This window comes from Bison bison, unplaced genomic scaffold (genome assembly GCF_000754665.1).
Source record: "Bison bison bison isolate TAMUID 2011002044 unplaced genomic scaffold, Bison_UMD1.0 scf7180017864531, whole genome shotgun sequence".
Taxonomy (NCBI): Eukaryota; Metazoa; Chordata; class Mammalia; order Artiodactyla; family Bovidae; genus Bison; species Bison bison.
This window is the reverse complement of record NW_011495081.1, coordinates 5,542,823-5,558,720: the sequence shown is the minus strand read 5'-3', so window position 1 is coordinate 5,558,720 and position 15,898 is coordinate 5,542,823. Positions and strand designations below refer to the sequence as shown.

Sequence of the window (15,898 nt, the reverse complement as noted above, 5' to 3'; positions counted from 1 at the left end):
CCTACAGAGAAAAATTTGGAACATGTAATCCCTATTAGTAATGTGGAAGGCAGATATAATGCTGACAATTACAACCTGTTGCTCTTTTATCCATTTCAAAAAAAGATTTGAAATCTACTACACATGGAGAATTCCGGTGAAAACATCTTTCAACAGTTCTATTGTTACTTAAGTTGGCAACACTTTTTGATTGCACTAGTTTAAGGGCAATATACTTATATGTTTCCATGAAATGGATGAGATACAAACTTCATGGTAGTTAATAAAAAAAATATTCCTGAGAAGAATAGCTTATTTATGGGAAAACATAGCAGAAAAATACACTCCAGCATTTGGCAGGTCTTATATTCTGTCAATGGAGAAGGAAATGGCAACTCACTCCAGTGTTCTTGCCTGGAGAATCCCAGGGATGGGGGAGCCTGGTGGGCCGCCGTCTGTGGGGTTGCACAGAGTCGGACACGACTGAAATGACTTAGCAGCAGCAGCATATTCTGTCAAAAAGACAAGGAAACTGATTTTGATCCTAGCCTTTTGGTATGATCAGACATCAACAGAACATTAGAAACAATTACTAGTATAGAAACAGTAAGCAAAACACCAAGTTATGATTTTAGAATTATGGCATGTTGATTATAAGTTTACTTGTAAATTCAACAATCATGGATGCCAGAAGAATATATTATTCTATATGTCAAAAAAGAGGCTAGGAAAAGGTAGACAATTCTTTACTGTCCTATTTCTTTGGAGAGCAAGTCATCAATAAATAATATTTTTTCAGATAATTTATACTGGAGAAAATGCAATTTTTAATCTCAATTTTGAATTTGTTGCCCTTAGAATGGGATACTGGACTTTTAATGAAATTCCAAATCCCTTCCTTATTTTTAGACCTATAGCTGGAATCTGTTGAGGACTGCACACCTAAATACTAGATATTTTGGTTGTTCAGTTTCATAATTATGTTGTTGTTCCATTGCTCAGTCATGTCCAACTCTTTACAACCCCATGGACTGCAGCAAGCCAGGCTTCCCTGTCTTTTACTATCTCCTGGAGTTTGCTCAAACTCATGTTCATTGAGTCGATGATGCTATCCAACCATCTCATCCTCTGTCACCCCCTTCTCCTCCTGCCTTCAATCTTTCCCAGCAACAGGGTCTTTTCAGATGAGTTGGCTCTTCACATCAGGTGGCCAAAGTACTGGAGCTTCAGCTTCAGCATCAGTCCTTCCAGTGTATATTCAACGTTGATTTCCTTTAAGATTGACTGGTTTAATCTCCTTGCAGTCTAAGGGACTCTCAAGAGTCTTCTCCAATACCACAGCATAATTATGAGCTCACTAATATTTCTGCTTTTCAGTTTTTCTAGTTCTTGGTCTTAGAGGTAGGTGGATTGATCAGTTTATAGATTTAGAGAATGAAAACAATAAGTATGAATATCAAGGGGATGAGGAAAGAGATTTTAGAACATTTTTTGTAGGTGTGATTTTAATTTGTATAGTAAATTATTTAATGTTAAAGTGTTAGTCACTCAGTCATGTCCAACTCTGCAACTCCTTGGACTGTAGCCTGCTAGGATTCTCTGTCCATACGATTGTCCTGGTAAGAATACTGGAGTGGGTTGCTATTTCCTCCTCCAGGGGATCTTCCCAACCCAGGAATCAAACCCAGGTCTCCTGCATTGCAGGCAGATTCTTTACCATCTGAGCCCCCAACTTGGTCCTAAAATAACTATCAAAAGGAAAAAATCTTATAAAATTCTATCTAGAATAAAAATATTTTTAGAATGAAGGTTGTGGCCTATGAGCTCCCTTTTTCACAAAAAATTTCATCGTCTTACACTTGTTCCTCAGTAGATCTGCAGGAAGAGACCTTATTACTTTGAAATTGCACAGGAATTTTGAAGTGTACTCCACTTTCATTGGTAGTTTGGGGAAAGAAAATTAAACAAGAAATTTTAACTGGCCCAGTACATATATGCCTCATTTTTTATCACTGGCATCATCTGTATCAGCACAGTTTATTCAGAAAAGCAAAATCATAATGGTCACTTAAGGGAAGCTATGTTTGTAGGTATTCAAAAGAATAAAAGAAAATTTCTTTTTTTTTTTTTTTTGATTCTCAACAAGACTTTAAAAGGTTTTCTAATTACACATGTTATGGTATATATTTGGAGACCTGTGTCAGCATCAGTGCTATTATACACATGCTCACGCATGCACTTGTGCACATGTACACACTCACACACACACACACATCAGAGACACATATGGCATATTATGTTGTAGGTTGTCAGAGCACTTTCTGAATTTCAAAATCTGTCTCCCCCACCTTCCTAAACATTTCGTCTAAAGCTAAGCTATCAGATTAAATTAAAAAGGAAAAAGTAGGTGACATCATGAAGAGAATTTAATGGCCATTGTCAATTTTAAGTGTATTAGAACCCCGAATTGGCAGGACTTTTTTTTTTAAATAACATTAAATGAAGCTGAGTTAGTGGGCCTGGCTCTGTCTGGTCTATGTAGAATCACTTGGGAACCGTCCAGCAAAATATCTCTTAGAGAACAGCATGGTGTTAATACTGGGTGCCAACCCAAGACAGACACAAAGGACCCCTTCACTCTTCACCAATAAACCAACTGTTAAAAGATTAAACCATGTTGTGCAGATAACAAGAATTTAGGCACTGGCAGCAGGTGCTGTACAAAGAAGCAGTTGGCAGTACGGTTCTTCTGTCTGACTAATTCCAGTCAAAACAATCTTCTTCCCAGTTGCAAAGGAGAGTTCTGAGTGTGATGGCAACTTGGAGTTAGGAGGTTGACTAAGCGTGCTACTTTAAATGCTGAGTCCTGTGGGGAGTGGATTAGTAGAACATAGTTTATCAATGTTCAGAAACTGTGAGAAATTCCCATCTAGAATTCAGTCACTACTGGCTAACTGGGGAATAAATCGTCAAAGAACTCTAAGTCAAATCTGCTTATGTGATGGGGTTACTATATTTTTAAATTTTTATTTTCATGTATATGAGTCATATGACATTTTCGTCCATCATAGAATAATTATCAAATGTATTAGTCATACCCTTTTGTTATTGCCTGTTCACACTTGTAAAACATCACCTTTTAAATTATCATTTAACTTTTGTTTTTTAAAAAAACATTTGCTACTCAAAATCTAGTGTTAGCAAAGAGTTAGACATTTCAATATTAGAAAATTATTTAAATTGTTACTGAAGCAATATTATTTACTAAGTTTAAAGCATAAGTTGATATATTCTCATAATCCCATACAAATAAATATTAGTACTTAAAGTTAGCATGCTTTTTCAGGGAAAGTGATTATATAGGTAGGAGGTAAAGTTTATTAAATATGAAGGAGAATGAGAAAAGGCAAAGGAGAAAAGGAAAGATCTGCATCTGAATGCAGAATTCCAAAGAATAGAAAGAAGAGATAAGAAAGCCTTCCTAAGTGAACAATGCAAAGAAATAGAGGAAAACAATAGAATGGGAAAGACTAGAGATCTCTTCAAGAAAATAGAGATACCAAGGGAACATTTCATGGAAAGATGGGCACAAAAAAGGACAGAAATGGTATGGACCTAACAGAAGCAGAAGATATTAAGAAGAGGTGGCAAGAATACACAGAAGAACTATACAAAAAAGATCTTCATGACCCAGATAACCACGATGGTGTGATCACTCACCTAGAGCCAGACATCCTGGAGTCCAAAGTCAAGTGGGCCTTAGGAATCACTACAAACAAAGCTAGTGGAGGTGATGGATTCCAGTTGAGCTATTTCAGATCCTAAAAGATGATGCTGTGAAAGTACTGCATTCAATATGCCAGAAATTTTGGAAAACTCAGCAGTGGCCACAGGACTGGAAAAGGTCAGTTTTCATTCCAATCCCAAAGAAAGGCAAGGCCAAAGAATGTTCAAACTACCACACAATTGCACTCATCTCACATGCTAGCAAAGTAATGCTAAATATTCTCCTAGCTGTGCTTCAACAGTACGTGAACCAAGAACTTCCAGATGTTCAAGCTGGTTTTAGAAAAGGCAGAGGAACCAGAGATCAAATTGCCGACATCCACTGGATCATAGAAAAAGTAAGAGGATGCCAGAAAAATATCTACTTCTGCTTCATTGACTACACTGAAGCATTTGACTGTGTGGATCACAACAAACTGTGGGAAATTCTTAGAGTTGGGAATACTAGATCACCTTATCTGCCTCCTGAGAAATCTGTATGCAGGTCAAGAAGCAACAGTTAGAACAAGATATGGAACATGGAACAACAGACTGGTTCAAAATTGGTAAAAGAGTACGTCAAGGCTGTATATTGTCACCCTGCTTATCTAACTTATATGCATAGTATGTCATGTGAAATGCTGGACTGGATGAAGCACAAGCTGGAATCAAGATTGCTGGGATAAACATCAATAAGCTCAGATATGCAGATGACACCACCCTTATGGCAGGAAGTAAAGTGGAAATAAAGAGCTTCTAACTAAAAGTGAAAGAGGAGAATGAAAAAGCTAATTTAAAACTCAACATTCAAAAAACTAAGATCATGGCCTTTGGTCCCATCACTTCATGGAAAATAGATAGGGAAACAAACTTTATTTTCTTGGGCTCCAAAATCACTGCAGATGGTGACTCAGCATGTAATTAAAAGATGCTTGCTCCTTGGAAGAAAAGCTATGACTAATCTAGACAGCATATTAAAAAGCAGAGACATACTGTATTGGTGTTTTTCTTTCTGGCTTACTTCACTCTGTATAATAGGCTCCAGTTTCATCCACCTCATTAGAACTGATTCAAATGTATTCTTTTCAATGTCCAGGTTCGATGCAGGATACTGGATGCTTGGGGCTGGTGCACTGGGACGACCCAGAGGGATGGTACGGGGAGGAAGGAGGGAGGAGGGTTCAGGATGGGGAACATGTGTCTACCTGTGGCGGATTTATGTTGATATATGGCAAAACCAATACAATATTGTAAAGTTAAAAAATAAAATAAAATAAATAAATAACAACAACAACAACAACAAAAAAGCAGAGACATTACTTTGCTGACAAAGGTCCATATAATCAAAGTTATGGTTTTTCCAGTAGTCATATATGGATATGAGAGTTGGACCATGAAGAAGACTGAGCACCAAAGAATTGATGTTTTTGAACTGTGGTGTTGGAGAAGACTCCTGAGAGTTTTTTGGACTGCAAGGAGATCAGACCAGTCAATCCTAAAGAAAATCAGTCCTGAATATTCATTGAATGGGCTAATGCTGAAGCTGAAGCTCCAGTACTTTGGCCACCTGATGCGATGAACTGACTCATCGGAAAAGACCCTGATGCTGGGAAAGATTGAAGGCAGGAGGAGAAGGGGACAACAGAGGATGAGATGATTGCATGGCATCAGTGACTCAATGGACATGAGTTTGAGCAAGCTCCGGGAGATGGTGAAAGACAGGAAAACCTGGTGTGCTGCAGTCTGTGGGGTCGCACAGAGACGAACAGGACTGAGTGACTGAACAACAGCAGCAACAAATATGAAGAAGTAGAATTGTGACAGATGACACGAATGACTGTTCATTTAAACTGATAATCAAGTCTAAGTGAGAAATGTTAGAAGGTGCACAATACTTTTGGTGTTTGTCGTCTTATAAACACATGGGACACAGAGGCAGTGTCTCCCCAGTTGACCCTCTCCCATCCGTTCCGGCAACAATCACTGAAATCTCAACATGCTAATCGCTTCCGTCGTGTTTGTCTCTTTTAGACCCCATGGACTGCAGCCCACCAGGCTTCCATGTCCATGAGATTCTCTAGGCAAAAATACTGGAGTGGGTTGCCATTTCCTTCTGCAGGGATCTTCCCAAGCCAGGAATCTAATCCACATCTCTTACGTCTCCTGCATTGGCAGGCGGGTTCTTTATCACTAGCGCTGCTCCTATCCCTTAATTCTTAAGAAGTTGCACAAACTCTCAACTGTTCTTGCCTTTGATCTCTTCTTATTGCAATCCATTATGTTTGCATTTGCCAGATCAACCTTTGTAAAATCTTCTGTTATAGTCACTCCTCCTAGAAAACCCCACTGACAGCTAGTTCCATAGCATTACACTTGACCCCTTCTAAGTTTGGCCAAATTTAACTTTTGAGTCTTCCGTTAAATCCTAAGATATTGATTATACTAATTGCTTTTGCTTGGAATGCTTTTTTTCCTTCATTATTCTTGTCAAACTGCTTCCATCCTTCAAGACCTGGTCCAGATGTTATCTCTTTCAAGATGTTTCACTTTTTCTTGCTCCTGTAGAAATGAGGCTACCGTTCTTTGCATCCTATGCTGCTGCTAAGTCGCTTCAGTCGTGTCCGACTCTGTTCGACCCCATAGACGGCAGCCCATCAGGCTCCGCCGTCCCTGGGATTCTCAAGGCAAGAACACTGGAGTGGGTTGCCATTTCCTTCTCCAATGCATGAAAGTGAAAAGTGAAAGTGAAGTCACTCAGTCGTGTCTGATTCCTAGCGACCCCATGGACTGCAGCCTACCAGGCTCCTCCATCCGTGGGATTTTCCAGGCAAGAGTACTGGAGTGGGGTGCCCTTGCCTTCTCCGTTGCATCCTATAGCAGTATTTAATCATCCAAATGGAGCTTAACATGAAATTGTGCACGTGTGTGCATGTGTGCCCGTGTGTGTGTTATTGTCTCTATGTATGTAAATTTATTTAGGGCAGGAAAACACTTTATAATATTCCATATCACACAGTCCACGGCCTTTTGTATCAGAGCTGGTGTTCAACAAATATTAATTTAATTGAGTAAGTGGGATTGGGCAGTACTGTTTCAAAAGAGACCTTCTCAATGACGAACATGTTCAAGATTAATCTATTTTGGGTAACTGTGCTGAGGAAGTTTGACTTTCAGCTATAAGTTAAAAACCTGTTTCTTTTCATGGTGTAGGTGGACCCCAATATTGTCCTTCATGCCTCTGTTTCCGTCATAAAGTGGAGTTTCTCAAGCAGTAAAGAGAGCAGTGGGAGCCAGATAAGGCCATCAACCCTATGGCTGATCACAAAGGTACCCACGAATGTCTGCTCTCTCTTGTCACTTCCTGGGCTCACGGGCTCACTTTGCTGCTCCATTTCCTGACACTCTCCCTCATGTAAACTTGCAACTGAAAGCGCTGCAGTTGTTGACTGCTGTGAATCTGTGATCTCATCTTTGTCTAGTGGAGAGGATGCTGATGTGAACGTTCAACTCACTTTTAGATGGGCTGAGTAGGTAGTACTCCAGAATGTTATTTAAACTACCGTAGAGCTTTGCTATAGTCCACAGACTCACCATTTTCAGGAGATTTGTCTGAATATCATTTGCTTCCACTCCTTAGTCTTTATTGTTGAGGGTCACAGAGCCTGGTCAATCAGTACGATATAGTGATAGAGTAAGACCATACTCTAGTTTTAGTTTTAATTTTAAAACTCTTAGTTTTAAAAGAAATCACTGAGTATAAAATGTGAACAATGCCTAACACAAAACCTGTGTCTTGGCATTATTTTTTTAAACTTTATTTTTACATTATTGAATCAGATTTAAGTTGAGAATATATAATTGCTCTCCCCTTCCCTTTTACTATTGAAATACATTTTATGATCGCCACCAAATATTCATGACTGGAAAGAGATGATGCAGCTTGTTTCTACCCTTGTCCTGCCTCCCTTTGTCTCCTCCCTGTAGACTATTTTTGCTTCTTCCTAGCAGTTCCATGGAGAAGGAAATGGCAACCCACTCCAGTACTCTTGCCTGGAGAATTCCATGGACTGAGGAGCCTGGTGGGCTACAGTCCATGGAGTCGCAAAGAGTAAGACACGACTGAGCGACTTCTCTTTCAATGAGTGCAGAGTCACTCAGGCAAGTATGTTGCTACTTAGTTTAGGGGGTAGGAGAGATTGAAATTATTTTGTCAAATGAAATTTTGAATTACTCTTAACTATTAATTTTGCTTTTCAGAGAGCTAAAACCAAAAATTAGAGTGAGACACAAAGATACTAAAAAATATTATCCACTTCATTGACAAAGGCAGAATGAGATTATATATTTCTTAAATCTGCTTCCAACCTGGAGACTCTCTTAACTACTAGTCCTTTTTATTAATATGTTGTATTTTATTTCTGATCTAGAAATAATATTGCCATTTTGTTAAAATATGTTAAACATTGTATACACATTTATTATCTCATTTAATCTCATAAAAATTATGCAAATTTTCATTATACAGCTGAAAAACTGAGGCCAGTAGGTGATAGAGGAAAGATTCTTGGTCTATCTATCTTCAAAACTTATGCCATTTTACTGCATTTCAATATAAAATACTTCTCTATATCTGACCAATTTTTGAGCATGGATGGAAATAGTTTAGTTTTAGCACGATCACTGAATACCAGTGTGACCTCAAGTAAGTCACATACCATATCTGGGCTTTAGTCTTCTGGTAACAGAGTTGGACCAGTTGGATTCTGTGGCATCTGTTTCTAGAATTTCATGATATCAAAAATCTTGTACTTATCTAAAAATTTTCCTGAAAGAATTTAAATGCTTGCTGCAAAGAGTATGAGTTTTGGAGTTAGACAGGTCAGAATTAGAATCATTTCTGTGACCTTGGGAAAGTTACTTAGTTGCACTGACCCACAGTTTTCTTATATATAAAATGACATTAGTCCCATTTGTCTAGCACGGTGGCTATGGCGATTGAGAAAATATGTTTGAAGTTGAAGCATACTATCTGGTATACAGAAAGTGCTTAAAAGTGATTCTTTTTCCTGACCCCAAGGAGTTCCCTTTCTCTATAGACAAACATGTTCAAATGAGGATTCCATTCAGTGCTAATTAGAACAAAAATTTACAAAAATACTTTTTTCCCCTAAGTCATTGTGTAGTTTTTTCTCACACAACAAAACCATGAGAAATAAAAGTTGCATGTTAAAAGGAAAACAATTTTGAAAATCTTCTAAGATTTAAAGTTCTATCCTTTTTTTTTCCCAAAATAAATTAGTTTACCTGTTAAAACAGAGAAGTTTCTATGCCATAAATCCTCAATATGTGTAAATAAATTCCTCAATGGCTGTCACTTATTTAAAATGTGTCGATTTACTAAGTAAGAAAATTGTTGAATGTTCATTCAAGCAATGTTCTCAATCAACTTCCTTATCAGAGAATCGTAACATTTAAAATGAAAGTAGTTCATAAACCACCTTAAAATGTTTAACCCATGGTACTTAGAGCCAGAATAAAACTTTAAATTGGTACCAGAGGTTAAGGATTTGTTTCAGTCTTTTCAGTTCACTGCCTTTATTTATTTATTTTTTCTGTGCATACATATTTCTAGTAAGCTCTGTAGTTATAACTATAACAAGTGACACGTAATGGACCCCAAATCACTACACTGTGAAATATGCACAGAAAAAAAGGATAAATGAAGATATCAGGGTCTGTTTTATTTTGCACTGAACTGTAAAATGCCACCCTTGTCCAACAGAAGATCACTGATTCCGAGCAGGGCTCACTGACTGCTAAGTTGTGGGTAGTGTTTCACTTTCGGCAACTGTTAATATCCGAGTTTATCCAGGCATAATGACCTCACTATTTGTGACACATTGTTGAATTTTCTGGTTCTTTTAACTTATTTAGACCTTTCTCCCCCCTCTCTATTCATTGGAAGACTGGAATGATCCTGAGCCAAGCAGTAACTCAAAGCTGTCTAGCTATTGGTCATCCAATCAGAGTCAAGGCTACTGACGGAACATCACTACAAGGATACAAATTAGTCCTACAAAAAAGGTAATGTTTATGAGCTGTGTACCTGAAAATAAGAAATGTTAATTTCAAGATTCCTGAGCAGTCAAATTATCATGCTTCCTGGCTTAGATGGAATATTCACTATGTTTTAAATTTGTGTTCAAAATATCAATATTAATTTTTCTAAAATAAGCTTGAAAACACATGCCACTTAATTAGATAGTGTGTCTTAGATATTTTTTAGAACTGAAAAGTTGCCTTCAGTATATATCTGTTGTAGACAAGCTGCTGCTTTACTCTGTAATTATTGGAACTCATTTCTTTGTATCTATTTTGGTTATTAATTTAAGAATTTAATGTGTTATGTGTATTCCTAATCTTTTGTCCATCTTCTGAATATGAAATATTGAACAATGAAGGAAAAATCAAGGAGACAAAAAAAATTCTGGCTAGTAAGGCTCCAAAAGTGTCATTTTTGTTTGTTTTTTTTCTGATTTGGAGGATAAAATTAAAAATAGATTTAGAAGAAAAAATTAGCAGTAAGGAAGAAAGGTGATTTATCTCCAACCACTTGGAAATATTGTTTCCTAAATCTGTTTTCTATTTCATTTGTCTTTTGATTTTACCTAGTGTTGATAAAAACAAGTCCTATTGTATTGCAAGACTTAGAAAGCTATTAGCCAACTACTCTGGCTGGATAGACGATTAGGATGTGCTTAGGGCTAAAGCCAGAACTAGGGCATTTAGGCACCAGAGAAAGTTTGGCTCAGCCACAAATATAGAAGGGGAATTTTCTCTAACATGCAAAGCATACTGTCCAACAAGTATTAGAATATTACACAGTGGTTAAAAAACATGATCTACAGAGTCAGATTTCAAGGTATAAATCCTAGCTGTAACACTTACTCTAACAACAACAAAAACAAATTCTGAGCCAGACACTATTTTAATTCATTTATGCTGTATTTTTACATTTAAACTTAACAACACTTGATAAGGTAGGTAGCATTACTATCGTTACAGCTGGGAGATTGAAATACAGAGTTTAATCACTTACTCAAGGTCATATCTAAGTGATTGGGAAGGAATGCAAAGTCAACCAACTATAATCTATAACTCACTCTTAGCCACAAACTATATAGTCTGTAGGTCAAAATCCAATCATACAATTGCCAGTGAGTCCCAAGTGTGGTACTTGGCACTCACTGTACCAAGATACCTCAGAGAATGAGTAGGGTACAGTAATTGAAACACCCAAGCAGAAGGAAGAGAGGGACAGTAGTTTGCTATCACACAAACTGGCCAGTGTGGGTAGAGTCCTAAACACATAGTTCCCAAGGAGAAGCAAACAAACCCAAAGCAAGTCCCAGGTTGATATGGTGCTATACATGGAGTAGCTAACAAGTTTTCTGGGACAGAATCAATGCTGTAAACTGGAAACTCACAAAGCATCAAGTTGCAATAATAACAAGTGCAAACCATGGGACATGGAGCCAGAGATGCTTCAGCTCACTTAGTCCAAGGTTATAATAAAGAGAAGAATCAGTCAATTGTAACTGACCTAGAAATGATACAGATTATAGAATTAATACACAGGTCATTAAAACAGTTGTTATCATTGTATTGCATATATTCAGGTAGCTAGAGGAAAGACTGAACATGTTAATAGAGACATAGAACATATGAAAAGACTCAAATCAAATTTCTAGGTATGAAAACTTCAATGTATGACTTGAAAAATATGCTAAATTTGTCTAATAGCAGATTAGACAAATTTAGGAATTTGCCTAATTCCTCAATTTCTTGCAAATTGTGGAAGAAAACTTTAGTGAACTTAGATACCAAAAGAAACTATTCATAGTGAAAACCAGAGAGGAAAAAATATGGATTGAAGAAAAATGAACAGAGCACTGTTGGTTGTGAAAAGCTTCAGATGGCCCAATCTCAGAATAATTAGAGTCTCTGAAGGGAAGAAGCAGGGGACAGAAAAATATTGGAAAAAAATGATGTCTTCTAAAAATATAGGACAAAAAATTTCAAAATTTTGTGAAAACTACAACCCACACATCCAAGAAGTTCAACAGATTTTAAGCATAAGAAACACTAAGAAAAGAACCAAGAAAAATCATAATCAAATTCCTTAAAATTAGTGATAAAGGGAAAAAATCTTAAGAGTACACAGAAAAGGCATATTACGTACAAAAGGAATAAAGATAAGAATGACAGCAGATTTCTTGTTGGTAACAATAAGAGTGAGAAGACAGTGGAAGAATATCTTTAAAAGCTTAAAGAACAAAACAACCAACCTATCAATATAGAAATCATTTCCCAATGAAATTATTAATATTTTTTAAATATTAAGGCAAAATAAAAATTCAGATATTAGTCAGAAACTGAAAGAATTTATCACCAGCAGACCTAGAGAACAAACATTGTTTAAAGAATTCCTTCAAGCAGAAGAATATTGGTATCAGATGAAAATGAAGAGCACTGGGAATAATAACCACACAGACAATATAAAGATCTCATTTCTTATTTAAGTCTCTTTAAAATATAATTTTTTGTTTACAGCAAAAAATAATATATTATGGAGAGAAAAATATGTAGATGCAAAATATATGAAGTTAATGGTACAAATACCAATAGGAAAAATGGAAGAAAGATTCTCATACTGTATTTCTCAAGTGGTATGATATCCAGTGGCTCAGCAGTAAGAATCCACCTGTAATGCAGGAGATGCAGGTTCAATCTCTGGGTCAGGAAGATCCTCTGGGAAAAGAAATGGCAACCCACTCCAATATTCTTGCCTGAGAAATCCCATGGACAGAGGAACCTGGCAGGCTACAGTCCATGGATCACAAAAGAGTCAGATATGACTTAGCAACTAAATAACAACAATGATATCAACTGAAAGTAGACGGATAAGTTAAGGATGTCCTATAAGTTAAACAATATCCTATTTCAATATCAATAGAACATGTGAGGAGGAAACTGTGAGGATACAAAAGACTAGAACAACACTGTCAATCAACTTGACCTAACTGATATTTATAGAACATACCCAAGAACAGCAAAAGACATATTCATTTAAAGGAACAGTATATTAAATCAAATGGAGTATATTCTAGCTATAAAACAAATCTCAATACATTTAACAGAATTTAAATATTATAAAAAAGATTCTCTGGCCATAATAGAATTACACTAGAAATCAGACAGATTTCACAACAAGGTCATACTGTATAGCACAGGGAAATTTATTTAATATCCTGTGATAAGCCATAATAGAAAAGAACATAAAAAAGAAAGTATATGTGTATGTATAACTGAATCACTTTGCTGTACATCAGAAGTTAACGTAACACTGTAAATCAGCCATACTTAAAAAAAAAAAAATAGCAGAAAGCTTTCTGGAAAACCCCCAAGTATCTGGACATAAGTAACACATTTCTAAATGACCCAAGAACCAAAGAAGAAATCAAAATGGAAATTAGCAAGTATTTTTGAACTGAATGAAAATGAAAATACACATATTAAAAACTGTGGGATGCTGCCCAAGAAGTTCTTAGATGGAAATTTCTGTAAATACCTGTATAAGGAAAGAAGTAAAAGTGAAAGTTGCTCAGTTGTGTCCAACTCTTTGTGACCCATGGACTAAAATGTCCATGGAATTCTCCAGGCCAGAATACTGGAGTGGGTAGTATTTCCCTTTTCCAGGGGATCTTCCCAACCCAGGGATCGAACCCAGGTCTTCTGCATTTCAGGCAGATTCTTTTTCATCTGGTCCACAAGGAAAGCCCAAGAATACTGGAGTGTGTAGCCTATCCCTTCTCCAGCAGATCTTCCCAACCCAGGAATCAAACCAGGGTCTTCTGCATTACAGGCGGATTCTTTACCAACTGAGCTAAGAAGAAAGACAGCAAATCAGTGACCTCAGCTCCCATTTGGAGAAGCTAGAGTAAGAAGAGCAAATCGAACTCAAAGTAATCAGAAGACAGAAAATAATAAAAGTTAGAGTAGAAATCAATGAAATAGAAAATAGGAAAAAAAGAGAAAAATCAACAAAATCAAAAGCTGTTTTTTTTTTTTTTCAAAGATCAAAGAAACTGATAAACCTCTAGCCAGACTACTCAGGAAATTAAGGAATAGGACACAAATTACCAATATCAGGAATGAGAGAGGTGATATCACAGTTATTAAAGAGATAATGGAATATTTTGAACAAAAATAAAGTAAGTGAAGTCACTCAGTCGTGTCTGACTCTTTGCGACCCCATGGACTTTAGCCTCCCAGGCTCCTCCGTCCATGGGATTTTCCAGGCAAGAGTACTGGAGTGGGTTGCCATTTCCTTCTCCAGGGGATCTTCCCAACTCAGGGATTGAACCCGGATCTCCCGCATTGCAGGCGGACACTTTACCCTCTAAGCCACCAGGGAACTGAGATGATTAAAGACCAATTTCTTCAAGGGCACAAATTGCCAGTGTCTACTCAAGAAGAAATAGGTAAGCTGAATAGTCCTGGATCTCTTAAAGAAATTAAATTTTTAGTTAAAAACTTTCCCACAAAGAGAACCTCAGATTCAGATGATTTCCCTAGCTTCACTTGGGAATTCTTTCAAATATGTCAAGTCTCCATTTCCTTACATAGAAAATAGAAGAGGGAATACTTCCTAGCTAATTCTAAGAGGCCAATATTATTCTGAAAGCAGAAATCAGACAGACATTATAGGAAAAGAGAATCATAGACCAATATCCCTTGTGAACATAAATGCAAAAAATTCTTAACATTTTAACAAGTTGAATACAATAAAAAAGACAATATATCATGACCAAGCAGTGTTTATCCCAGGAGAATGAAGTTGAAAATCAATCAATGTAAATCACTCAATTGGCAGACTGAAAAGGAAAAAAAATCACAAACATCAAATTGATATAGGAAAAGCTTTTAACAAAGGTCAGAATCCCTTCCTAATAGAAAGTTTTCTATTCAGAAAACTGAATAGAAGGGAACTTTGTCAATATGACAAAGGGCATCTACAAAAAACATACAACTGACATATTTAATGATGAAAGACTAGTGCTTCCTCCTAAAGTCAAAACAAGGCAAGATTGTCTACTCTCACCTATTCAGCAATGCATAGAAAACTATAGCCAGTATAATAAGAAAGGGAAAAGAAATAAAAGACATCTAGATATGAACTGAAGAAGTAAGTTCAGTTCAGTTCAGTCACTCAGTTGTGTCCGACTCTTTGTGACCCCATGAACCACAGCATGCCAGGCCTCACTGTCCATCACCAGCTCCTGGAGTCCACCCAAACCCATGTCTATCGTGTCGGTGATGCCATCCAACCACCTCATCTTCTGTCGTCCCCTTCTCCTCCTGCCCTCAATCCCTCCCAGCATCAGGGTCTTTTCAAATGAGTCAGCTCTCTGCATCAGGTGGCCAAAGTATTGGAATTTCAGCTTCAACATCAGTCCCTCCAATGAATACCCAGGACTAATCTCCTTAGGATGGACTGTCAGATCTCCTTGCAGTCCAAAGGACTCTCAAGAGATTTTTCCAACACCACAGTTGAAAAGCATCAATTCTTCAGCGCTCAGCTTTCTTTATAGTTCAACTCTCACATCCATACATGACCACTGGAAAAACCATAGCCTTGACTAGACAGATCTTTGTTGGCAAAGTAATGTCTCTGCTTTTCAATATGCTATCTAGGTTGGTCATAACTTTTCTTCCAAGGAGCAAGTATCTTAATTTCATAGCTGCAATCACCATCTGCAGTGATTTTGGAGCCCTCCAAAATAAAGTCAGCCACTGTTTCCACTGTTTCCCCATCTATTTCCCATGAAGTGATGGGACCAGATGCCATGATCTTCGTTTTCTGAATGTTGAGCTTTAAGCCAACTTTTTCACTCTCTTCTTTCACTTTTATCAAGAGGCTCTTCAGTTCTTCTTCACTTTCTGCCATAAGGGTGGTGTCCTCTGCATATCTGAGGTTATTGATATTTCTCCTGGCAATCTTGATTCCAGCTTGTGCTTCCTCCAGCCCAGTGTTTCTCATGATGTACTCTGCATATAAGTTAAATAAGCAGGGTGACAATATACAGCCTTG

At 37.2% G+C, this 15,898-nt stretch overlaps 1 protein-coding gene across 1 annotated transcript in view; it reads left to right on the top strand.

Annotated features, from left to right (window-relative positions):
- The window catches only part of DCDC5 (doublecortin domain containing 5), a 405,912-nt gene that overhangs the window by 191,606 nt on the left and 198,408 nt on the right, over positions 1 to 15,898 (top strand). The window contains exons 10-11 of the mRNA XM_010831800.1: positions 6,955 to 7,071; positions 9,710 to 9,828. Of these exons, the coding sequence (XP_010830102.1) occupies positions 6,955 to 7,071; positions 9,710 to 9,828 (236 nt within the window). The remainder of the gene's footprint in view (positions 1 to 6,954; positions 7,072 to 9,709; positions 9,829 to 15,898) is intronic.